At 39.2% G+C, this 9,679-nt stretch overlaps 1 protein-coding gene across 1 annotated transcript; it reads right to left on the reverse strand.

Moving 5' to 3' along the window:
• Window positions 1-1,440: 1,440 nt before the first annotated feature.
• On the reverse strand, window positions 1,441-6,547 carry LOC138008759 (dentin sialophosphoprotein-like). Its single transcript, XM_068856062.1, has 5 exons — window positions 6,149-6,547; window positions 5,205-5,426; window positions 4,562-4,789; window positions 1,920-2,187; window positions 1,441-1,595 (listed from the first exon to the last, which is right to left on the reverse strand). Exons 1-4 carry the CDS (start codon window positions 6,519-6,521, stop codon window positions 1,952-1,954), a joined length of 1,059 nt encoding a protein of 352 aa, XP_068712163.1. The 5' UTR covers window positions 6,522-6,547; the 3' UTR covers window positions 1,441-1,595; window positions 1,920-1,951.
• Between the last annotated feature and the right edge of the window lie 3,132 nt (window positions 6,548-9,679).

Raw genomic sequence — 9,679 nt, forward strand, 5'->3', positions numbered from 1 at the left:
AGAATCCCACGCATCTCGCTCGGCCGACGCTTCCTTTCTTGAAAGGAAAATACATCACATGACAATCATTATCCCTCCGCATCCAAAACGTCGTGCTCCAATCGGTCGCACTCCATAGGCGCTCTACATAAAGTATATAAACACAAAAATTAGCAACCAAACACATATTTGAGCCATTTTTTTCCGTGCGAGGCCATGTCTTCAGTAAATCGAAGGAAAGTTCTCTATAAAAGCTTCATTTGACTTCACCTACTTTGGCAAGGGAAGTCCAAATTGTGTAAAATTCCTCGTAACACTTATCTTACTAACATGGCTCTACCAAGCCACCAACAATCTTATCACTTAGTAGGTTAGTCTATCAACGTAAAACAAGATGTGACTCTAGGTACAATTTACTAGATGTTACCTTAACTTAACTTGTTAAATGAACTTACTTTAATGCGAGGCTGTTTGTTGTCGTTGTTCATAGTTTACAGCCATAGCCTCGGAACTGAAAGTTTAAGATTACATTTGAACACATTATTAATTCCGAAGAAAAACTCAGGTTTAAATTCCAATTTTTATATTGCATAGTTCGTTTTTGAAGCCTTCGGAACCAAATGTAGAAAGAAATGGTCTACGATATTTAATGCGTTTTAAAAAGCGAAAATGTACTCACGTCTTGTTGGACAACGGATACTCGCCTGTTCTCACGTCCGCGCGGAGAGAGAAGCGGCTTCCCGCCGAAATGTACCAACGGTACCGGAAATAAATTTGACTTCCGGATCGCCGTCGCCGTCGCAAAAATCATGCGTTGCTAAAGGTGCCTGTTGTTTACACAGTCCGTCACGTCTGTTCGCTTATATAACGCGTTCTGTTAATAATACAGGTTTCAAAGGATATATCATTGCAATTGCTTAATGTCCTAAGTTTACACATGATAACAATTTCAAGGATTCCCAGTCTATCAAACCGTGTTAAAAATAATTTGCAAGTCCAAGCTATATTTAACATGCGTGCATTGCAAATTGACTTGAACTCGATACCACGAGTTTCAAAAAATTATTATTCGCACGCATCGGTTGTGAAGTTCATGGTCTTTTCATGTTGGGTATTTTTTAACAGCTCTGTCTGTACATGGAATATCTTAAGATTTAAGTCGTCATCCATGCTACGGAAAAACGCCGCTTTTCTGCAGCTTTTCAGGTATTAAGACGTATTTGCATTGAAAAGATTCCCCGCATTACCTTCCAATGCAAGCTAATTCCAGTCCAATACTGAGAATACGAATATGGTATATAGTTACTGCTTAAAGTAACGTTCGTAACCAGAAGCGATGATCTAACTATCTCAATAAGAGACGCGCTTGATTTTAGAATGAATTATTTGATATGTTATTCACAGCAACTTTTCTAAATGCCCAAATGTCGTATGCTAGTTTACCATCTGTTTTGGATTCTTTCGGTATTTCGCTTCTCTTTGATAACTCTCCTTCACTCGATTCGTCGGATCCACCTGAGGATTCGCCGATTCACCAGACCCGCTGGATTCGCCAGATGCTCCTTTTTCGTCAGAACTCTTTGGTGATACACTCATGCCTGACTGTTCAGAAGCACCTGAAACCAATATCGAAACCTATAAGGACCGATTCACGTCTGTTTAAAAAGCATACAGAGTATCACAGATGTCATTTATAGTATCTTTTCGCAGACAATGTATGGAGATTGGACGTCGCGTTTGTTGTCAATGTTAGACAGCGGGCGGCCATGCACTGGGACATAAACTTGACGAAAATGACGGAGTGGCATCCCCTAGAAAAAAACTTGTTTCATATACCACAAAAAGCCGGTTTCAGCAGTGCAGCTGATACTTCTTGTAATGAGTTACCGTGAGATATTTCTTTCAAATCTCTTATGACCAAAGCAGATGTAAAATCGCACCTTCAAGTCTTTTGCTATTGTCTCTTGCAATTTCATCCCGTTTTCCAAATTTGCCTGCTCCCAGATTCAGCTGATTCTCCACTCTCTTCAGACTCGCCTGGGTCATCTCCGGATTGGTCAGTCTCCTTATCCAAAGGCTGCGTGGAATCTTGAGTTTGCTTTGATTGGTCAGATTTAGCGCCATCTCCAGATTCAGCCGATTGTTCAACTTCTTGTACCTGGTTGTCTCCAGAGGGTGCGCCCGACACCTTTAAAGTTTCTTTATCATCTGTAAAAAAAATCAGAATCGAATGCACTTTTACTTTATGTAATACACAAGGTGATAGCGACAGTAGGTTTTTTTACAGTTCAAAAGAGTTGGGTAATCTGCTCACGAAATGAAATGAGGGGGAACTTGTTTAGATTTTGGTCAAACGCAAGTGCTAAAATATCTTCCAATTTTTGGACCATGGACGGAGGTCTTCTGTTTTTTGGCTCTTGTTTCCCAAGTTCCACTTGATCTATGTTCCGAGCTTATTGAAAGGGCTAACTTCGCCCTAAGTTTCATCTTTTTCGCCAAAAGAGAAGGACGGATTATTTGCACTAAGGGGGTCTTTACATGATACCGAGGCACCAGCGCGAGTTTCCGGTTTCTCGCTTAGCTCTGTATTTGTTTACATGATATCAGCGAAAAAAGTCACGCTGGGGCGACTCATACTGGTGCGAGTTCACCCCAGTTGCTGCACCGGAGCGAAATGTCGCAACGGTATCTTGTAAAAGAGGAACGACCACTCGTTCACTTGTGAAATCGGCCTCCCGGTGGGCTGGAACGGGTAGCACATGCGTACTTTTCATGACAGACGCTAATTTGCAATTTCGATTCACGCTTGTATTTTATCGATATGTGGTGTCCCTTCAGGTAAACTCGATACGAATTCACCTCGTCATCATGTAAACGCGGTATCAAAAAGTCACCCTGGTATAAAACTCGCGCCGGTGCAAGTTTTCGCTCATGTAAACATCCCCTAAGGACAGAAGGAAAGATCGTTTGCAACAAGTCAAGTCTGACCCTCAATGAGACATGTCTGCCGATCTTTGGCAAAAAATCATATTGTTTCTTCTTTTAATTTACGTATACATTTGTGTTCTCCTGCTTTTGTCCTGTGCAACGCTGATATTAACATATGAGAATATAATAATATAATAATAATAATAATAATAATTATTATAATAATAATAATAATATTATTATTATTATTATATATATCATTAATATATATAGCCACTGCTCACTGCTGCGACTGACGGTTTTTGAAATGTTATTTTACCATGCTCGCAAATGGTTTGAGAATTACGAATGCAGCTTTAAATGACAATGCTCCTGTGTAGTGTCTATAGAGTAGGTTAAGGGACTTTAGCGATAGCTTTGGATCACTCCTGCATGACGAAGACACTAGACATGAGCAACACATTCATAATTCTCAAAACCAGAGAGCAATAAAATGATTTATTAAATAGCCGGAAGAGTTTTACTGGAAAATACACCACTCATAAAATTCATACGAAACTACATCCGGGACCCGAGTGGCGTATTTTCCATACCCTCACTAACTGGTGAGGATATTGATGACGCCATTTCCCGCATTGTGCAAACAGTCAGTGAAAAGATTCGTGAAGTTCTCTGAGGCTGAATTAAGACAATTAAAATCCTTGTCTGAGAAACAAGAAAATGCTAACACGAAGAATAAAATTTCATAGGAGTTCCTTGCAAGTGAACAGGAAAGAAATGCGAAAATTGAAGAAATTCCTCCTGCCGCCGAGCTGCAAGAATTTGCGATAAAGTTTGTGTTCGATGTCAGAAAGAAAAATGGTGAGTAAAATACTCCTGTCTATATAAAAAAAAAGAAAATTACACCGTGGCTTGAAGATATTAATATTATTTTTTCGTGTTAAAAACATATTTTACTCACTCGCTGCGCTCGTTCATAAAATATTGTTTTTACCACTCGAAATATAATTGATATCATGGCGCCGCTGTGTAATATCCTCTGTTTGTCAGGCCTCGGTTTTTTCAAAAGGTGTATAATGCTATCCACGGATAAATCGCTATCCAGCAATAAACACTAGCAAAACCAATTGAGTAATCCAGTGGATATAAATATATATAGATTACTTCATGGTTGCATGGTGAGTGCGTACGATTTTTATTCACGAGTTGTGAAGGATCGCGTAAACGAACGAGTGAGAGCGAAGCGAACGAGTGAGTTTAACGATTCTTCACAACGAGTGAGTAATAAAAATCGTACAAGCGAGCCAATCATGAAGTAATTTGTTATTATATAAGTACAGAGATCATAAAGTTAACGAGGTAAGTGTTAATCGCGAGGCTATCAAAGCACCGATCGTGAACAAAAGTATAGATATAGCCAATCAGAGCGTCGATACCTCGTTTTTCCCAAGTGAAAAAAAAATCGTATGACCAATCAGCTGGCTTCTCTAGAGCAAAGAGACTATTTTTATCTCGATCTTTTTCGAGTGTAAATCTCGGTAGGTATATATAAAGTGATTTATCCATCGGATAGCGCTATCCACCCTTCGAACAACTGGGGCCTGATTGTCATCCTGATTGCAGTGTGAACCTTTACCTACGATACCATGATTACCGTTTTGCCTTTCCGAGGGTATCTGGCTCCTTTTGAACAGAGAGCTATCGCTTCGTTTATCAGAATCGCCTGTCTCCTCGTAATCTCCGGATTCTCCTGATGAAGTGAAATCCTCAGACCCTCCCGCGGATTCTCCTGAAGCAGCTGAGCCGGATTCTCCCGATTCATCGGTTTCTCCTGATTCGATGAATTCACCTGAACCACTGGATACATCGTTTTCACTGCTTTCTAAAGAGAAAGTGCAGGTAATCATGTGCTATATTTTGCTTTACATTTACATACATGAGCTTTTAAGAAGTGCTTTTAGCTTTTAAGTTGTATTACGCTCTTTTTAAATAGAACTTGCAAAGATGTTCATTCATCAAAAGGATTAAATTAAAAAAAGGTCGATCGTAGGTTCTTCTGATTCACAGAAACTTAGAAACAGGATTTACTTGAAAATGAACTCGTTTTTAATCACAACAGATGCATGCTTTCAAGAGGTCAACAAGTCCTATAGTACATTGCGGCTCACCTACACAGCACTGTAACTGGAAAAGGATAAGTGTTTCATTTCAACAGCCCGTCTTTTTTCCGACACTTAATTTGGTAAAAAATTCCCAAAATATTACTTAAGCAATTAATGGATAACCATGTTATTCACCTTTCTCTTTTGGGATTTCATCCCTCTTGCTAATTTCCTCGTCCCAGGCTTCGCTTGATTCGCCCGATTCCTCAAAGTCCCCGGATTCACCCGACTCTTCAAAATCGCCGGAAAAGCCGGATTTCCCGGATGCACCACTATCTCCCCAGTCTCCAGATTCTCCAGATGCGCTAGATTCTCCAGATGCGCTGCTCTCGTCGCTAACTTCTTCCTCTCCTTTAGCTTTTTGAACAACACGAATAACAAACGTTACCGAGGGAACGGCTCCAGGCCCAAGAGAGTAACCTGGCACGCATCCCTCCATCATTTCCATAACTTTTCTTTCTTCTAATATTCGATTGTTCTTGTCCATAAATAGCATTTTGATGATTCCGGAGTCCTAATCCTAGTATAACTAAGGGAGTTTACGCTATGCTATGAGACAGTAAATCATTCTGTAAATCGTTTAAATGTCAGAATCTTTGTAAAAGTTTCTTCAACTTGACACCAGAAAACCAAACAAAGGAAACTGTAAAGAAAGTTTTCAATAATCCAGAGCGATTTAGGGATCAAGTACACACTACTATACTACAGTAATTCTGCTGGTAAGCAGGTCTACTAAAGGTTCACGATTCCTTTTTAGAGCCACATCCTTAAACTCCTGGTATAAGTTGTTATTAAAAGGGTCCGAAATCCCAATTCGCCTCCTTGCTTAACGGTCTGGTTTTTTGCAATTTAGTCAGAAGTTGTCGCAAAGTAAATGTTATTAGGGCAGAGGTATAGATTTGTTTTTGATTTTGCACAGGGCAGCGATGAGGAAAGGGTCGAAAGACAGAACTTTGGAAGAGACTGAACAAGATTCGTTTTGAAATTGAACTCTACTCTACTCGAATGGTGGTCAGGGAAAAATACGATTTAGTTTTGCTCAGATACATTCACTATGAGGGCTATAGCATATATCATACCTTCGCTTTCTTTTGATATTTTACTCCTCTTCATTACTTCAGATTCAGCATCCCCACTCTCCCCGGACTCTCCAGAGGATTCAGCAATACCAGATTCTCCACTTTCTCCTGATTCTTCCAAGTAACTAGTCTCCCCAGATTCCTCAAAATCCCCGGACAACCCGGATTCTCCACTTTCTCCAGATTCATCCGAATAACTAGAATCTCCGGACTCGCCCGATGCCGAAGTTTCGTCGTCCGAATTCTTGGAATCTTTTGATACTTTGAGAGAACCTTTGTTTTTGTGTTCGTCTGATTCTCCTTGGCTAGAATCTCCAGACTCTTCTGCATCCTCTGCTTCACCAGATTCCGATGTGGATCCAGAACCATCCATCTCTTCATCATCATCATCATCATCATCATTATTATCGTGAAGACTCCACGACAGAAAAACAGAACATTTCAAGGCCCTATCTAAAAGTGACCATTCATCAGCCATTGCTGATCATGTGAAAACCACTGGCCACGACATTAAATGGGATCACTTTGACATTTTAGCGTCCGGAAAAAAAACTTTCACTGTAAAAAACTTAAAGAAGACTTTGTTCATTCAAGAGCTAAAGCCTTCCCTCAATGTAAATATTAGTAGTGAGAAGTTATTGGCATGGTTGTTTCGCTATTACGGTTTTCATTATGTCTTAGACAACGTACTGCTGCAGACATCATTTTTTTCTTCAGTCTAGGTTCCAGACCCTCTATTGTTTTTACGAATATATAAGATAGTTTTAAAAAAATTGTCAACGGTCACTTTTTGAAAAATGTGTGTTGACTAGCATACGAAAACGTCAAGTTTTATAAAAATGCTGTGGAAATACAATGTTTGATGCAACCGCTGTTGTTGTGTTATTTTCCTAATGAAGCTACGAGGGCCTAAGAACAAGAGCCTTTTATCACAATGTCTTTTCCAGTTTTATTACGTCAAACATCCATTACTATCTATATTCTCAATATTAATTACAGCCCAAAAACAAAAACAAAAGAAGCCAAAAACAGAAGAAATCACTACCGTGAAGGGAGGTGTTGGGAGTATGTGGGTCTTAAAAAAAAAAAAACCAAAAAAGAATCAGCATAACATTTCGCCAACCTTTGATCCCAAATATCTCTTAAAATACTGATTCCTTTGAGAAGCAATATCAAACACTCGAAAGATGTTTCATCAGATATCCAACCACCTCGAAATCGGTTAAAAAACTCGGCCTTCGGCCTCGTTTTTCAAACTCGCTTCTCGGTGTTTGGATATCCGATGAAACACTCCTTCTCGTGTTTGATATATTAAATGTATGTACATAGAAACCAATTCAAATTGTAACTCTCATTGTACCTGAGAAGGCTGGTTTGGCAGCCGAAAATCAGTCAGTTCGACGATTCGGCATGGGAATAATAAGCATCAGTTGCTTCCAAATTTCGCGTCATTTAGCTCGCTCATCAGGTTGCATATGCTCTGCAGGACTGTTACGAAATCCTTGATTCCGCCACTACTAAATTTCAACTTAAACTCAAGGAGGCTATGCATATAAATTGGGAACAGCCTAATTTAAACCAACAAGTTCATCACGTCAACCTGACACTTACGCTTTAGGCTCTACATTCTTTCTAACACTCTGTAACTCACTCAAATATGTATTTCTTGTCACTTAATCATATTTAATTATGCAAGTTTCGCCTAGTTGTTATATAAGTCCTAACGGTTTTCAAAAAAATTGTAACTGACGATGATGTTTGTAACATCAAAACATGTCTTCGAAATTAAAAAATGTCATAATTTTGTTAAAGATAACGATTTACAAACATTTCTGATAATTTCGGAGGGAAGCGTTCCGAGTTCGAGCATAAGACTTAACACAGAAAATGAATAATAGCAATATTTGAAGAATATGAAGTAAAAAAAATTAAGAATGAGGTACCAGGTACATTTTTATCGCGTCAAATATCATCCATTTTCCGCCGCCATGTTATGCGGCCTTTGGTGCCAATTGAATTCATTTCCATTAAGCCTTCACCTTGGTTCTTACAGCAAATTTTGGGAAATTTGTCAAACAGAGACCGCACTTTAACCGCGTTTTCAAATTTTCGCAAATTTCTCAAAATATACGAATCGCTGGAACTTTTAAATGTGATACCTAAAGGGTATCTTTGGGCAAAATATGAGCTATCCGCCGAAAAGCGTATGGTCGTTGACGGACGATCCTCGATTCTTACAGGTAGCCATTCTTAAAAGCGTAAACTGCAACACTTGGTAGGTTAGAAACAAAGCACGAAAGTGCGAGAAGTAACTGTTGTAAGTATTAAAAACTCACCTCAACTCACAGAACTTTATTCTTCACAGATCATCGTCTGCTAACACAAGGCACTCGAGCATTTCGTTCGCAAATCGTTCGGCAAATCATCGTACTGTCTGCAGAGTCCGGACTTTGGTACTCTTTGTATGCGGATTGGCTCCGAAGTGTAGTCTATTGTTACATTTCTCATCTTCGGAAAAACTAAGAGGATGGCGCATGCGCAGTAGTCACAAAAACGAGTGGGGACTTGGGTCGACCGTTTTTCATACGGAGTTGTGTTTCGTTGTCCCGACTATCTGGTAGCCTGAAACAGGCTAGTAGAAAATATGATGATGTTGTTGAGGAAAGATCTTGTCCCATCGAATTTCCAACAGAGCTTTTCGACAGTTTCGTTGAATGGCAAGTGCCCCTGTTTTTCTGGTTTGGAAACTTCGTGTTAATAATTATGTCAAACATTTGGGAAGCGTGCTTCATTCGGCTGCTTCCTTCTTGTTTATTTCGGCAAGTAGTTCGCATTTGGATTTAAATCTTTAGTTGTTAATTATTTTCTTTCATTAATTCTTTCTCTATGTTGTTTTGGGCTGGTCCGTGGAGTGGTTCCGAAGGGGTGGTCCCTTGGACTGGTCCGTAAAGCAGTCCGTGGAACCGGTCCGTAGGGAACTTACGCCCGGTTCAAACGTCGAACTTTTCATGAGCCGAACCTAATAGCCTCAATTAAGTACATGACGAGATCGACGTTTGAATCAATTAAGTTCGACAGATGTTATTTGGGTCGACCCGAGAATTAAGTTCGACATGGCCAGTCGGTCATTTCGACTAGGTACGGAGCGTACTTGTGTTGTACTTGTGTTTTGTCCAAAATAAAATAATTTTTCTTGCCTTAAGGCTTATGAAAATATTTGATTTTGGACAAAGCGTGTGTGAAATTATTCCCTAAATTCACTCATCCCTATTTAATAACCCATACAAATTCAACAAAATAAGGAATAAAATATATGCAAGGCATTTCATTATTATCAAATAATAAGTATATAAATCTGGCTTATGTTACCCCAATTACAAATATTTTACATAATACTCTCAATAAAATCTACAGTAAGTACATGTTTATAAATAAAATTATTACTATAAATTCAATACAAATAAGGAAGACATATATATCTATGGACTTAAATTGGCACACTGAAACAAATTAACCGCATGGATCACCTGC

This window comes from Montipora foliosa, chromosome 6 (genome assembly GCF_036669935.1).
Source record: "Montipora foliosa isolate CH-2021 chromosome 6, ASM3666993v2, whole genome shotgun sequence".
NCBI classification, from domain to species: domain Eukaryota; kingdom Metazoa; phylum Cnidaria; class Anthozoa; order Scleractinia; family Acroporidae; genus Montipora; species Montipora foliosa.